Below are 16651 nucleotides of genomic sequence, written 5' to 3' on the forward strand. Positions count from 1 at the left end.
TAAGTTGTTATACCTTAGACTTCTAGAACTGTTGCAGCTTCTTAAATCATATTTGTTAAAATAAGGCTTAAGTTTAGTATTTCCTCCACAGATCAACAGCTTTAAATCTTTCAGTTTTAAGTTGCTGTTCCTCTTCAAGATCCCTGAAGAGAAAGGAGGGTTGAGAGAACAAATCACTAAAACAAAAATAAGTTTAAAAACCTACAGATTTAAGAAACCTTTTGTCTAATTCTTTCAGCTACAGCAGTGTAACCTATGGAGTAATTATGTGAGATTGCAAAGTGTTTGAGTCAATGTAATACCGAGAAGAATTGGACTTGCTGTTTCTGTGAACTCTTATATGGCTTTTCTCTGTCATTCTTTTAGATAACTGGAGATTTATCAGGTCTTTGATTCCAATGATAATGATTCTACTGTGTAATATAGATGAGAAGAATGAGGCTTCTAATGTCCTGGAAGCTTCTACTAGTTTTCCTAATAAATATATTTGAGTAAAAACCTCATTATGAGTAAGTTGCAGTGTAAATGAATTACCAAACTAGATTGATTTAAAAAAATACAGAGACCATTTTGGTAATTTGCCTGTTTATAAGCCTATTGAAACGAAGCTGAATAAAAGAGTGAATGAGTTCTGCTCCATCTGTGGTTGAATGCCTGAAAATGAACAAAAGAGAAGAAGTCTATTTGAAATCTTCAATATCTATTTAGTTCAATGGGAAAGAAGCCTGGTATTGAGGAGTCTTAATCATATTTAAGGGAAAACCCTTAAAATTAAAGGAAATTAATTCTGATCTGAATTAGCTCTTGACCAAAAATCCATTGAGGTTATTTTTGAAACTCTTACTGAATAGCATAGATCAGAAAAAAAAAAAAAAAATCACCAGTCTCCCATGTTACACTGCTATAAGGTCAGAATTGTTCCTCCAGATACCAGTTGTAACCTAATGCAAATCATCAGAGAATTAGAACAGTAAATATTTAAAAACATTTAGACAAACTACCTCTTCAAAACAATACTCAAATCCATCAGGCCATATTAAATCTGTGCAAGTCTAACAGTAACTGCTGTGATGCGTAGAGAATTTCTCTGAGCTGATACCCCTGGAACTAGTCCATGCCACAACCGCAGTACTTGGTTTATATCTGTGAGACTGACTAACGGTTTAGGAATATTTAAGGATTTCTTTCCCTTTCTATTGCAGAATAAATCAAAGTAAAACATAATGTTGCAGGGCTTTTCTCATTCTGAATATTTTTGTGTGGCTTTTTTTGTCCTGCAGTTGAGCTAAAATTTAATCTGGACCAGTATGTCAATAAAAGATACCCAGGTCTGGTGAAAATAGTGCGCAATAACAAACGAGAAGGACTGATTCGAGCCAGAATCCAAGGCTGGAAAGCAGCAACCTCTCCTGTCGTCGGATTCTTTGACGCTCACGTTGAATTCAACATTGGCTGGTAAGTTGTTGGATATTCCTACAGGGAGAGCAGTACTGTTACACTGTGCCCTGTGTCTCAAAGGCTGTGAGATTTACTCAGCAACAGAGAAGCTGAAAAACTGTAGGGATGAGATGGCTGCAGGCTGGTGTTATTAGCAATTACTTTTGAATAATATTCTTGATTATTGCAACATTGCTGACAATCTTCTTCAATGGCTGCAAGATCCATAAAAAAGCTGTTGTGCCTGCTCTAGTACAGCTCAGTGGAGAGAGAAGTAATTTAAACCACAATGAATATGAAACCTCCAAAGCAGTCAAATGGGGAGACACCATTAAGGAGGCTCTGGGCTGGAGGCAGATGCATGCTTTCAAGTACTTTTTTTTATCCCCTTGTCATTTTCTATCATTTCTTCTTAGAAACTTGAATACCAATCTGATTTCCTCATAAATTTTCCTGCATTTACGTTTGAGGGAAACATTGCATATTTCCTAGATTTTTAATGGGGCTTGAAATTAGCACGCCTTTCCTCATTCCCTTTGTTTTGCAAGGGAGCAGTATTGACTGTGGCAAGCAGAATTTTGGGCTTAGTGGGCCAGATCTGCAGTTGGAGTAAACCTTTGTGGCACCACTTAGTGGCCAGTATTTGGCATTACTGGAAGTGGGAACTGGAGGAACTGATATGTACAGTCAGCTGAAAAAGGGCTGCTGGGACCTTCAGTATGTAAAATGTGTATTTTCCAAAGATAGTCTGGTATTTGATAATGATGATGCAGGGTTATGGTGGAGCTGATTATGCTCTGCAGTTCTGGGAGATATCCCCACATTAAAGCTAAAAATAGCTGTACTTAGAACCACAGAGAAACTTAATTGCAAAGGAGTGGAGTGTTTATTTTTATATGTTCATGAATATCTTTATAAAATGGAAGATGCAATAAAATAAGTCTTGTAATGCACCTGGTTTATGTTCACCCTGTTTTTTTCCCCAGGACTACAAAAGACTATAATAGCAGTTGTAGCAGTTTTCTAGAAGCTTAAGATCTCATTTAATTTATTTATTTACTTTTAAAGCAACTAGATCTTTCAAATCATTGCAAAAGTTCACATAGGATAATATCAGCTACTGGACAGAATTGAGGACTGGGGAGAGCATGCTCTGGGTGCTGTTCCCAGTGCTTGTCCTGCCCAAGCTGCAGTTTTCTAAGCCTTGTGGAGAATTTTGTTGTCACTTCCATAAAGGACATCGAGATCTTACTGGTTACTAGAGAAGCTAGGCAATGGTGTCAGTAAGCAGGAAAGGGTTTTGTGGTTGCTTTTGGGTTGGGTTTGGGTTTTTTTTTAACCTTACTGCTTTGCATTAATGTTAGAAAGTGGTGAAATCAGCATAGCAAGAACCTAGACTACTCAGTAAATGAGAGTGTGAATATATCCGAGATAAAAAGTGTTTGCATTTACTGCATCCTCCCTGGTGTACTCTCCTTTCAACAAGTGCGCTTAAGTCTCACTAATACTGCTGAGCCAGTCTGCGCAGCTGCTTTGAGACCACTTGGTTTCTGGAGTAGCCGCAGAGAATGAATGAGAATAGCAAACATGCACCAGAAGCATCACATATCCCTTTGTTTCAGAGCCACACGTGGAGGCTTAGAGCGTTCCCTTCTGGTGCTTGTCCTCTTGTTTCCCTCAATCTTTGGGGCTGCTGACAGCCATCTCAAACCTTGTTCTATCTGTTTCCTCCTAGTTTTAATTCTGTCCACCTGTGCATATGCGGTTGCCCGTCATATCAATTTTCGTCTCATCTTCTTTTACTAGAAGGGACTGGAAGTCCTTCCATCTGGACCGCTTTATTTTTTTCCCACTAGGTTAACATTACCCCTACTCCATAACCCTATGAACTTGGTAGTCGTGCAGGAGTATCTTGTTAAAGTACTGCGGTTCTATTCTCCTACTAAGTCTCATCTTGCATGAATATTTCCCCCCATTTTCAATGTATATTCATGTATTTAGAGGCTACATGGATTGCTCCCACTCAGAGCTGTCTGTGGATTATTTGTGAGGCAATTAAAAAGAAGCCATTCCTTTACCACAGAAAAGAGCATTAGCTTTCTGTTTGGTTTGCGTTCCATCTAAAAGTCAAGTACTTGCAGTGCAATTTTAATCTCCCAATCTGTGGCTGCTTTACCTGCCTAATCAGTTGGCAGATTAATTCATAAAGAATCAGAGAAGGACTTCTTCACTTTCTCATGAAGTATGCAGGACTCTGACAACAAAAAAACTTTTCTTTAAACAATAGTTGCCCCCTTTACAGGTGAGCTTTTGCCTTATATCACACTATAGCATTTTACAGGCTCTCACAGCATTACTCTCCAGGGACACTTCTTCTAAACTAAAATACAATCTGGTAGGATATAAAAAAAATCCTCTACAACCTGGCAGGTCAAATTAACTATTGAATTATTTATTTTGCTGTGCTTAATTGCTGCTTTTTTGCTTCTCAGGTGTTGAAATGTATTAGCTCAGAGCAGAGATTTTCTACTGACCTGTTCCCCTTAAGGCTTTTGATAGCGTGAGCCAATGCTGCTGCTGTGAGAGCAAAAGTGGAGAGGACTAGCTGAAAGGGAGGCCATTACTATTAATTCTCAAATGGAATTTTAAATTAAAATTACATGATAATATATATATACAGTTCACCTGTACAATTCTACCTGTCCTGCAGTAGAACCTTGTCTGTTTTTAATGGTTACTTAACATCAGTAGAAGTCAGCATGTAGAGTCGGCAACCCAGCAGAACCAATAGGTATGAAAAGCTCCTGTACATTCCTCTCTGAGGGTATATTTAAGCTTGTATAGTTCAGTTTTCCCTTCAGTCCTCTGAAGATTTCAGCATTCCTGCTCTGACTTTTGTATTAGGCCCACCCACTGTGCGTTAAGCAGCCCACAGTAACACTGAGTACAGACCATTGCGTCCTGGCTGCTAATTGTGTTGCAGAAGATCTAGAGCATTATATAGACTCCTGTCTTTGAGAGATGGGAAAGAATAACATGACAAGGAGAAGAGAACTTCACTGCATTATATCTGGGAGCAGGAAAGAGAGATAGCAGAGATGGGGTGTTAATTCCGGTGAGAAAAAGGACACATTGAGTGAAGGAGAGCAGAAATCAGTAAGTGAAAGGCAGAGGCCACAATATATTAGCAGCCGTAAAGAGGGTGCTAGGAGCCATAAAAGAAGACATAATGATAGAGTATTATGCTTGCATTCTATCTTAGGAATTGCTTTTGCTCCTATCACAGAGGTAGTATCAGAGCACTGAATGGAATTGTGCAGTACTGTAGTAATTCAAATTTTGCCAGACAAAGGGGGAGTAGCAATAAGGCAGCAGTGGAGTAAGAAGATTTAATCAAAAGATTTAAATATACCAGAGAGACAGAGACAACCCGACATGAGAAAGAGGACCTGAAATATAAGCAAGTATCCCTCAGATTGTGCCACACACATCCCATCATCACAGATGTCCTGGTTTCAGCTGGGACAGAGTTAATTTTCTTCCTAGTAACTGGTACAGTGTGCTTTGGATTTAGTGTGAGAAGAATGTTGATAACACACTGATGTTTTAGTTGTTGCTAAGTAGTGCTTACCCCAAGTTAAGGATCTTTCAGTTTCCCATGCCCAGCCAGCAAGCAGCGGCACAAGAAGCTGGGAGGGAGCATAGCCAGGAGTGCTGACCTGAACTAGCCAAAGGGATATTCCATACCATAGGACGTTATGCTCGGTATATAAACTCAGGGGAGTTGGCCAGGAGGGACTGATATCTGCTTAGGCATCCGTCAGTGGTGAGCAATTGCGTTGTGCATCACTTGTCTTTTCTTGGGTCTAATTTCTCTCTTTTTGTTATATTCCTTGTCATTACAATTATTATTATTTTTATTATATTTGTATTGTTATTATTATTTTTTTAAATTTAATTATTAAACTGTTCTTATCTCAACCCGCCAGTTTTACTTTTTTTTTCCAATTCTCCTCCCCACCCCACTGGGAGCAGGGAGGAGTGAGCGAGTGACTGCGTGGTGCTTAGTTGCTGGCTGGGGGTAAACCACGACAATGGATTATCCCTGAAGTTAGCAGTGTTTTAAAAATATAGAAAACTGGTATTTTAATGAACTAAGAAGAAGACCTAAAGATCAAGATCCCTAGGTCTATGGATGACACTTTGTAGGTGCTATTTTATACGGTAATACGTAGTGCAATTTGCTGTGGTGGCTGTAAGCAGTGGATTCTTGAGGAAGTGTGTCAAGGAAAAAGGAAGTTGATTTCCTCCTAATCTTCTACTAACTTTGGTTATTCCCCATACTGTGTAACAGAGACATGGTTGTGCTTTTGTAGGGCAAAGGCACAAGGTCTTTGCCCCCCTGAAAGCTCCCTTATTAATATTTTCATATTACTGGAAGCTAGTCTCTGCCAGCAGGTAAACTCCCCACCCGCCCTGTTCAAGCTCAGGTGGCTCTTTGGGGACCTGGCAAGGTCCAGGTGGTTCTTTCCTTCTAGTGAGAGAAGTGCTGAAGGTGAGGGTGAAATTACCTTTGCAGTCCTTCTCCTGTGCAGTCCCTCCCCTCTGGAGGGTTCAAGCCTATCACTCCTGCTCAGGACATGGTTCATTGCAGCATCCCTGGTACCGTGCTAAGTTTGGCCTGGCGAGTTTTAGTTATGCAAATGCAAAGGACAGGACGTGTTTGCTAAGGGAGTTTTTTTCTCATCCAAAGCCTCTACCATCACTTAGGATCAATTTGGTAACTTAATGGGATACATGTTTTAGATAGCAAAAGTGAACTAATATTATCTGAGTGAAGAGGGCAGCGTGCAACATAAGCCATGTGGGCCTTTCAGATTCATGGGACAGTGCCAGCTTACATACAGAGGACATGCCAGAAAAGCAACTTCAACTATTCATCTACCTAAACAACCTAGAGAGTTCATTGAAGCATCCTCATTGCTTTTCAGTGGTGCAGAAAAGAGCTATTCAGATTTGGCAGCCAAAGAGCTGATCTTTAACTCTCCAGCAGGCATTTATGCTGCATTCGCTCCGTTCTGGCTGGGGGCTGCAGGTCTGAAACCTCCCCAGGCACTCAGGAATGCTGATAGAGATGTCAGGTAGAACAGATGGGGAATTTCTCTCTCCTCTTAAAGACTGAGGAAGGGAGTATGAAATTTATTTTTTTTTAGTTCTCTGAACACTTATTTACAGGAAAGGCATTCTGCATGAAATATTCCTCAGTTGGCCTCAGTGAAGAATTATGTATGTCAGTAGATCTGCTTGTCTGCATCTGATAAATGTATATTGCCAGTGAAATGTGAGGTAGCGTATAAAATCACATGCAAAATAAGCTTTCAGTTTACACAGATCTTTTTCTTATATTTCTGTGTTAAGTTTTTACTTCACGGTACCTGACAGTGGTACAGCCAGAGTAAAATACGGTGTTAAACCCACTGAGCCATAAAATCTAGCAGATGAGACCATGTTGTCTTTCATTTATGTCTTATAAGGACTCTTCCTTAAGTCCTTGCAAGAAAAGAAAAAAGAAATTCTGATTTGTGAAAAGGGGAAAAAGAAAGGTTGGATTTTTTTAATGTTAGTTCTTCATTTTTTATTGGAGTAAAAATCAGAATAGTGATGGTGGAGAGGAAAAAAGACAATGTTTATCTCAAAAGAACCCAGAGATTAGGGTATTTAGGTACTCGCCTGGGACAGGGCAGATTTTAAGAGTGACATTTCCCAATGCAATTCCCGTCATTTAGGAAAGGATTTACTTTTGGACGAATTCAGAAAAAGTGACTTGCGGGGGGGCAGGAAAGGGAGGTATTGACAAATGCCTAGTGCAATGATTCTAATTAAGAACTGAAAAGTATTCTGGGTCCACTCCTGAGATGATGTGTGTTAGCAAGGCATCCCTGAAGTTGTGAAGTCCATTGAAGTGGAAGAGTTGGACAGCAGAGAATCTGGCCTGCAGCATGCATGTGGTTTCTCTTAGATCACATGCGTTTATTCCTATGTTGTGCCCTTTTAAAAGTCTGCTTGAAGTCAGCAGGTATTTTTACATATTTAAAAAGGTGAATTATATAATGCTGTATGCTGAGGAGCTCATTACTAACTTGTTTTTATCTGTTTTTTATGTGGAAGAAGCTGTTCTTTTTAGTGCTGTGAAAAATCAGACTTCCCCATTGGCATGAACTCTCCAGCAATCTGATAAGGATGTAAGACAGCATACAATTTTTGTTTGCTGTGGTTTCCTGTGGGGTTTGAGCTGCTCTGAATTGGCCCAATATTAAATACATAATGTATATATGTTCAGAGATTGACTTACAATGGGATTAGAGAAGCCTTTGTGATCACAGTATGACCCCTGCCTTTGCTCTCAATCTTCTTACAGGCTTATTCTATACTCTGGGTTGAATTCTGCCTTCCAACTCTTTTCCTAACTCTAATGTTTACCTTGGGAGCACTTTTTCTTTGAGGTCCACAGTACTGGCATTGCTGGAGCTCCCACTGAAGTCATCATGGGTGCTCGACACCTTGGAAAATCCAGTGTTAATCCAGAAATTGACCCACTGGTAGGCAAAAGCATTAAATGCATGAAATGCATGGGCTATATTTGGCGATACCCTCAACAGTCTTGGACAAATCGACACATCCTTGTGTTGTGAATTTGCTACTCATCAGAGATTCCTTCCACAAATTCCCCAAGAGAGTTTCTGTAAGGAGTCATCACTTACCAAGGCACCTGCTGTGGATGTTCCTCCCAGCACGTCCTTGTGCCTGTGGGAAGCTCACCAAAATCATGGGACAGCGATATGCTCTGTGGCTTTTCAACCAAGCACTGTCAATCGCAGGGCTGAGTCCTGGGAATGAGACTTCAGCAGTGTGTTGCTGTATTTCTGGAACTGCTTCAGAGAAATAAAACCCAAGTGAAAACACCCTTTAGCCTAGTGGAGTCTGTAAAAGAACTAAATTTACTGTCCTTTCTCTTCCGGCTTTAACCACTCACTAGCAATCTATTCAGAGTGAGAAGAGGACACCGGCAAATATATATTTTTAGAGAGGGTAGAAGGGATGAATTTCCTATGTCACTCAAATTCCAGCCCAAATTGTCTGCTTGGTTTTTATTAGGTGGAAAAAAGAACTGGATGATATGAAGCACTACCTTTAAAGCTGAATCTTTTGATTGTATTTAGTTTACTGAAATCCGTCATGTCTATGAATATGCCTGGGAGAATTTTTCCTCTTGCTCCAGTAAATAACTTGCTAACAATATATGCTACTCTGTGCCCATAAAGTACATTGACTCAGATACAAGCTAGGAACCTAATATTTTTGCATCTGTGAAAAATAGAGATGAATCTCAAAATTCACATCTGGCTTATGTACCTAATCAGGCAGGGCTGAATCCTGCCTCACTGCCAGCAGTGGCCATTTGGAAAGGAAATACTCAAGCAACATATTGCAGCTCATCAGCATAGCATGTTGAACATATCTGGACTTCAGCAACCTCTTCCACTCTGTCCTTTTAGTCCTGGGAGCTGCCAGGAGCACCTGACTTCTGCAGATGCACAGTGCGAAAAACAAGACAAGGAGAAAAAAAAACAGGGAAAGAACACTGGTGTCTCTAAAGAGCATGAGTAAATCTACATAATAATGTAGCAGCTTAAAATTAGGAAAAAAATTAGAAATTACTAGGAAAGATTTAATCATAATCCTTTCAAAAACCTGAAGCAATTAGACAAATCCAGAATTACCAGCAAAGTTGACAAAGGATTTGATGAACGTGCAGCTCAGCTTACAGAGACAAAGACACTGTGTAAGTCCATTGAGCCTAATAGAGCTACTCCAAGGCTGGACTTCACTAGCAATGAATAGCAATAACCCCCCCTCATATTTCATGGATTACCTAAGATAAGCAATGTAAACACAGTCCATCACCCAGTTCTGTTCAAGCTTATAGTCCTTTTTCATTGGCCATTACCTAGGGAGCTTGGCAGGCAGAAAATTAGAGCACAAGCAGTGTCAGTGGTGCAGAGGGCATTGGCAGAATCTGGGATTTGAATGTGCCTGTAGATCTCACTGAGATGAGCTAGGGCTTGGCATTCAGATGCCCATTGCTACTTCTGCTGTCCCTGATTGGGCAAGACAAGCTGTGAAATGTCAGGGGTGTACAATGTTTAATTAAATGGCTCTCCATTCTGAGGTCTGCTAAGTAACAGAGAACAACTCTGCACTGGATTTTCTCTTTCCATCTGTGACTAGGAGCCTGCTCTCTTACTTGTAGGTGTGAACATATTTTGGAAGTTAGATAAATGTGCAGCCTGTCCAGATACTGAACCTTTCCTGTTCCTAATACCTGCAGGGATGCGATTTCCACACGTGTGGATACAGACAGAGGAGGAAAGTCACCTCCATTGGTGGGGATGGGAGGTTGAGAAAATGAAGTTCCAGCAGTTGCTTTCATACCAATTCACTCCATAACCTTGACATGGCATTTTACTTTATCTGTAACCTGAGGGTAGAGATACCAACACTTGCCGAAGTAGTAGTATCTTCAGCATTTACACTTCTTGAGCGCAGGGGACCAAAACAGATCTTCCATCACATGGACAGCTTTCAGACGCCTCAGATTTCATGAAAGTTCAAAATCTGAGATTTCAAATTAATAGATTGATAGAGATTAATGAAATTTCATCATGTATTTTGATCCGATTGTTGTATTACACTCCAGAGATCCCTCCTTGTGCCATTCAGATGCAAAGTACCAAGTCAGGTGGTAATAAATGTAAGCCATACAACTGGAAAAACACAGGAATTCAGTCAACTGTAGAGTGACAGGAGTAGTTTGGTGATGGCTGGTGTGACAGCAGCACCAGAGCTGGGAACGGAATGTTCTTGCTGTGAAGAAAATGAGGACCCAGATTAGCATTTCCAAAACACAGGTATCAGATGAACACAATCACAAATATGATTGAGGGCTGAAAATCAGAGTGACTGTTAAATATTTTCTTCACATTCTTTCTTTAACCATTATTGGGGATACACTTCAACAGTCCAATTTTAAGCTGTCTGTAAAGTAACAGGCTAAATTCCTTCTATATTCAAAATAGGCTCCTCTGGAACATTATTAATCTCACCTATTTTCAGTGTCTACGTTATTATGAGAAGCACCTTAGTATAAAAGTGCCAGCCTCTGCCTGTCTCTGCTGAGAATGGAAGTTTGAGGCAATTACCTTGGATGTGGGGGGTCTATTGCAGACATCTGACTTTAAGGGAGAAGAATTCCTTCTCTCTTCTAGCTTTTTCATTACATGATCTCAGTCTACCCTTCCAAGGAAAATACTTGCAAAATGAGCACACAAGGAGGAAATGTAGAAGGAACATGGAAAGTTTAGGATAGTTTTAAGTATGATGGATGAAAAATCTTGCTTTGTACCAACATAAACATCCCAATAATTAAGGACTTGAGGATTTGGTGACCAAAGAACTCTAACCAAGAGAGATAAAAATAGTTTTAAAAACTCCTACTCTTTCCTTGTTTGTCAAAGACCTGTGTCCAGAATCAGATGGTAGTGAATAAGAATGACAGAATTTGATTCTTACAAAGGAAACCCATTTACAGATTTCTGCTTCGGAAGGCAAGCAGTCAGTTTTCCTGCTTTGCAGGGCAGATCTGGAAATCAGACTCAAACATAATAAATTTGTGCATGCTATGGGAGTCACGGGGTGCCAGTGTGCCCTGTGACGTGCACCAGGTCTCACTGGAGGATGTAATCACTCTGCTCGGTGACTTCCCCACTGCACCAAATCTGTTGAAGCAATGCCCAAGGGCTTCAGGAGTGGGCTGCATCCCAAGGTGTTGTTTAGTTTGCAAGGAACTCAGAGTCAGTTTTGCAATGAGGCTTCTGCCGCAACTGCTCCACATGGAAGGTGACCTGCTCCAAGGTAATTTTTTTTCTCCACAATCACAGAGGAGGATTCTTCTTCCAGTCAGTTAGTGGCCTGTCATTAGTGACATCTATACCTGTTGTTTGTTATTTTGAAAACCTTTGTTTCAGAGGCTAGAAGGGAGTGGGAGAGCCTCCTGCTGATATGCCCAGGGGCTACTACAGCCATGCGTGGAGGCACCTGATTCATGATGTGAGAGGTGTGTCTGGCTGACATCTCCGCTGTTCTGCTGTATTTTCTTCTGCTGCCTCTAGGATGATAAGCAGAGATAGCATTATGGAAAGAACAAAGCAGATTCATTCTGCATTCTTCTCTGCTTTATTGGAGTTGCAAGAGTTTTTCTGCCATCCACTCACTGGTTTTTAAAACCATTAATCTCATAAACATAACCTCATATTAATAAAGGAAGCGGCTTATCCTGATTTGGTAGGTCATATTAGCTCTTTATGTGGGTACATGAGTGTGGCCTAAAGACCACACAAATTGGCATTCTGAATAAGGTACTGCACTGTCCTGAATCTCTCTCTGTTGTTTCTTGTCTCTCCCACAGAAAGAAAAAAAAAAAAAATCTCCTTTGAGTCTGGGGTGCAGTTCTTTAAATGCCATGCAAAAAAAGGGGGAAAAAGAAACAACATATGATCCTGCTGACTAAGGAAATATTTGAAAGCCAAAAAGGTACTTAACAACCTGAGCTGAAATCACTGTACCTCCCCTGGGCTGATGCACTTTCATGCTTCTATGGATATCTTTGGTACCTTGCAGGACTGGGCTTTCGCAATAGTAGTACTGCACCAAAAATTGCAGGTGGCAGGCAGTAGTAAGAGAGACCTCAGGCCATTCCAGTCATGAGGGATGCATTGATTTATTCCCAAAATAAATCAAGTAAAGTAAGAAAACAATACATGTTGCATATGAGATGAACGTCTCTTTCATAACCTTCCTGGCCAGGGGGAATTTCTGCAACTTGCAATGTCGTTCTTCTCTTCCCACCATGCTTGTGATCATCCTTTTAATTAAAACTTCCATGCTCTGTGTTATTGGCATCCAGCTGATAAATTCAAATGTCATTTTTCTAAGGGAATCCAAATAAAACTAGTATAACTCTCTTCGACTTCTCTCCAAATGAAATGGTGTGACACCTTGTCTTTTGTCAGTTATGCACTTATTTTACATTGTTTTGTGATGATTTATTTGCAGTAAGTAGCTCGTCATCAATACTCAAGGGGTTTGCTGAATCTATCTGTCTTCTTACTGATGTGGGAGGAGTAAAATGAAGAGAAAGCGCGCAGTATACGACCTCATGTAAGCCATATGGAGTCTGTGTACATAAAAGATAAATATTTTGGCCCATTCAAGCACAAAGAAATTGCTGCCTTCTTATGGAAGAGATCAGAAAATTTGCGATAGTTCAGATTGAGACAGTAAAGCTTGAAAATGGAGGTTGAATTAATTTCATAACTTGTCCCTTTCTGTTGGCCTACACAAGAAAATACATGGTAACAAACTAAATATAACAAACAAAATATAAGGCAACAAACTTGAAACCACAAAGGAACAATTGCCTTTTAACCAACAACAAAAGAAAAATGAGAAAAGATCAGTGTTCAAATCCTACTACCTTTGTGAATCGCAGCAAACCACCATTCCCTTAAAGATACATGTGAGAGCTCTGCACAATCTTCAAAGCTTATTTCAAGGGGAAACACAGTTACAAAGGAGTCAACTGGTGGCTGTTTCTAATACTGCTTTGAGAAGTGCTTTCCACCCTTATGTAAGTCTGCTACCTCTTTGGATCAGTTTGTATGCAAATTCATAGCAACTTCAGACTACCTTGCTCAGAAATGAATGTTTGCATGAAGCTTTTTACTTTCCTGAAACACTTTGGGATGTAGCTTCTGTTGAAAGCACATTGATGTTTTAAAGCCTTTTGAAATGATGGCACATTTCCTGCAGTTTGCTGCTTTTGCACCATCTGGCAATTGAAATCTTCTCATCACCAAAGAGGTTTTAGAAGGCATAATGCAGTCATGCTTGTCATTCAAACTAGATCCGATGGGGTCAGTCCTTAGGAAACAAGATTAAAACCTTTGAGTAACCTTCAGATTCATTCACTCCCTGGTGTGTGTTTTGTTCTTCGGGCCTTGTCAGCAAGAGCAGGTATTTAATCACCACTGGGCATCCTGGTGGTGTAGCCATTAGGACACCATTTAGCTATTCTTGGCCCTAGTATCTCTCAACACTCGTGCATTGCAAAATGAACTGACAGTCTCCAGGCCTCAGAATAAGTGTTTGGTAAAATTTTGTGGTGTTAAACTCTGGTACAGCTTCATAAAGGGAACAATTCATGTGCTGTTGCTATATGAAGTACCCCACATCAGGCTCCAGACTCTTCAGTGTATGACAGTGATCTGTATTTGATCCCACTATGCCATGTTATGGGCTGCCATCTCTCTGGGTTACTGCTGTCAGTATCAGAGAACTTCGTTTTACCAGACTGCAAAGCAGGACCTGGGATTACTGGATGGCTGTAAAACATTTTGCTGTTTTTATTGTTCTCAGGGTGGAACCCGCACTTACCCGGATCAAAGAAGATCGAAAGCGGATCATCTTACCAGCAATTGACAATATCAAGTACAACACTTTTGAAGTGCAGCAATACGCCAATGCAGCCCACGGCTATAACTGGGGCCTCTGGTGCATGTACATAATCCCACCGCAGGACTGGCTTGATAAAGGGGATGAGTCAGCTCCCATCAGGTAAATCTCCCACGTGCTGTCATTTTGGTTCTAGCAATGTTTCCGTCTCCACTGTCTGGCAAGGGGGAATTGAAGTGAAGCAAGGCTATGGGCTTTGAACCGGGATAGCAAAATGAAACTGAAAAAACCAGATGGCTCTGCAAAGCTGTGGATGCATGCATCGCATCTCAGAGCTGCACTGCAGTGTACTCAGAAGTGCGTGTGCTCTAGTTGTGAATGAGTGGTTCAAGTTCACATTGTAGCGCTTAGTAGGATAGCAAGATCTTTTTCATCTATGCTTTTGTTTTCTAGTGGACTCTGGCATGAGTAATAAGCCAGTGAAACGTTGTGTGTATGAGAAACAAAGGTATTTTGTATGTGATTACAAAGAGGCTGGCTTCACTTTTGGTCTGTAGGCAGCACTCTTGGCCATCAGCCCAAGCCAGAGCTTCCCAGGAGCACTAGTAGGAGATGTGTTAGCCATGCCTTGTTTAAGAGTTGCTCTTTTTTTTTGAGAGCTTTGCACATGTTCTGAGTTTTCCTACTGGATGAATTTTAAAATTAAGTTGGACCACGTAGTCAGAGTGTAATTTTATTTTTCTCTAGAAGGGAACATTTTACCTTACAGAAATGGAATTTTCGAAGGAAATACTGTTTCAGGAATTGTGATAGTGTTTTCAAGAATTGTTACAGTGGGAAAACAGGAACTGATAAGAAAGGGACTTTCTTTCCCCTTTATTTGAAAATTTACATCTTTCAGCCCTTCATCTCCAGTGCAGATGCTTGTCTAACAGCTCCTCTGAGATGTACTGTGCTGGGTGAAGGGTCCTGTTGTTAGCAACTGTTGAAATAAATGCTAAAAAATATGAAGGCCAGGCAGGCACTTTAGGTTGCTCTGCCCTACTTTTGAGATTTCTTGGGAAGGACACAAATTACCACCTTAGAGTCATCTCCATTTTGATGTATATCAGCTTCATCCTAAAGTAAGTTAAAACTCTATTGTATGGTCCCAATGTAGGTTCTGGCAGAGAAGCTGAGGTACTTCCCTTCCAGTGTAACGCTTGAGCTGTCAGGTCCTGAGAAGTCCATCCAAGCACTTCAAACAACATACCCAACTGAAAGGATCCAAGTGGTCTCTTGGAAGTGAAGGGACACAAACTGATCACATTTCTAAAAGTGATCGGTTGGATGGCATCATCTCACAGGATCCATCCCTTATATAGAGAGTAATATTTCAATCCATTTTTGAGCAAGCGTTGCAAGTTGTGCTTAGGTTCATTCTCATGCCCTCTGACTGCAAAACAGAGCTATACAGTAACATTAACCTTATTTACTACAAGACAGCACAGTCCTTCTTCACTGACCCTTTGCTCAGCTTGAAACCTCAAGAAGCAGGAAAGTAATTACTTAGTTTTCCTGGATAACATGCCCTGCTCTCCTCACATTGTTTTAAAGGTGCAGAGGTTTTTGTATCTATTTCGCTCAGTCCTGAGAAATAGTTTATTGATGAAGGAAAATTAATCAGCCAAAGCTTTCATTCCTGAAATCAGGGTTTCAGTCTTTTATTCCTGAAAGGTTTTGCACACTTCATTACTTCCAGTTTATATGTGAAATCACTGTATTAATCTTCACATGAGTTGCTCTAATATTTAAGTATCTTCTGTTCTGGAGACAATGATCACACATCAGATAAGACTGAACTAAGAGGTTAAACCTCAGCAAGTTCTTAGACGTGATTTTCAGTGGTGGTAGCTCGTGCACTCCCTAAAGTATGGAAGCTGCATCTGCGAAACTCTTCTGGAAATTCAACTACAGATCTTTTTAATAGAGAATAAGGAATCTCATCCTTGTAATGAGGGGATAAGAGGGTTTTTTAAGTGGTACAGGGCCTGATTTACCATGGGTTTTCCTTAGGTTTATATTGAAGCTCTTGCCGGAGTCATATCAGCACTGAGTTGGACTCATACAGAAGTGAATAAGGTCCAAACTCAAGCACTGAGTAGTGTTGAAATCTGATGCACATAAGTAGCTGGCTCCCGAGAGCAGCGACTTTATTCTGAACCCGAGTGAAGAAACCCTCTAATTCAACAGTGCTTAAACTGCCCAGAGACAGATGAGACAAGCAGCACAAGGAAAGTGCCCAACCCTTGATGACAAATATCAGAAGCACTGAGACCTTGTGATTGCAGAAGTATCTCTCCTGCAAATTATTAATTACATGCCCTAAAATGCAGAGACATCAACGTTGAACCATGAACACTTACCTGTCTCCCTGGGAACATGTGCTTTGAAGGCAGGGATCTAGGAGAGCAGAGCATCCACCTTATACCCACACTGCACTGATTTCTCATGGGCCGCTGAAGCAGTAGCACCTGGATGGATTTGCTGAAGTATTTGGCTGTGCTGTTTTGTGCTCTCATGTTATGCCCGCCTATAGAAATACAATGCAATTTTGTGGCTTTTAAGTGATACGCCAGCATAATTATGGTAATGGAAACAGTGA

The 16651-nt window shown here is 40.6% G+C and overlaps 1 protein-coding gene across 1 annotated transcript in view; it reads left to right on the plus strand.

The window, feature by feature from the left end:
• Window positions 1-16651, plus strand: part of GALNT9 (polypeptide N-acetylgalactosaminyltransferase 9) — a 156869-nt gene that overhangs the window by 55927 nt on the left and 84291 nt on the right. Inside the window, exons 4-5 of the mRNA XM_010581699.1 lie at window positions 1281-1455; window positions 13972-14169. Coding sequence (XP_010580001.1) covers window positions 1281-1455; window positions 13972-14169 — 373 coding nt within the window. The remainder of the gene's footprint in view (window positions 1-1280; window positions 1456-13971; window positions 14170-16651) is intronic.

The sequence above is a fragment of the Haliaeetus leucocephalus genome, unplaced genomic scaffold, assembly GCF_000737465.1.
Source record: "Haliaeetus leucocephalus isolate CR32 unplaced genomic scaffold, Haliaeetus_leucocephalus-4.0 Scaffold802, whole genome shotgun sequence".
NCBI lineage: Eukaryota > Metazoa > Chordata > Aves > Accipitriformes > Accipitridae > Haliaeetus > Haliaeetus leucocephalus.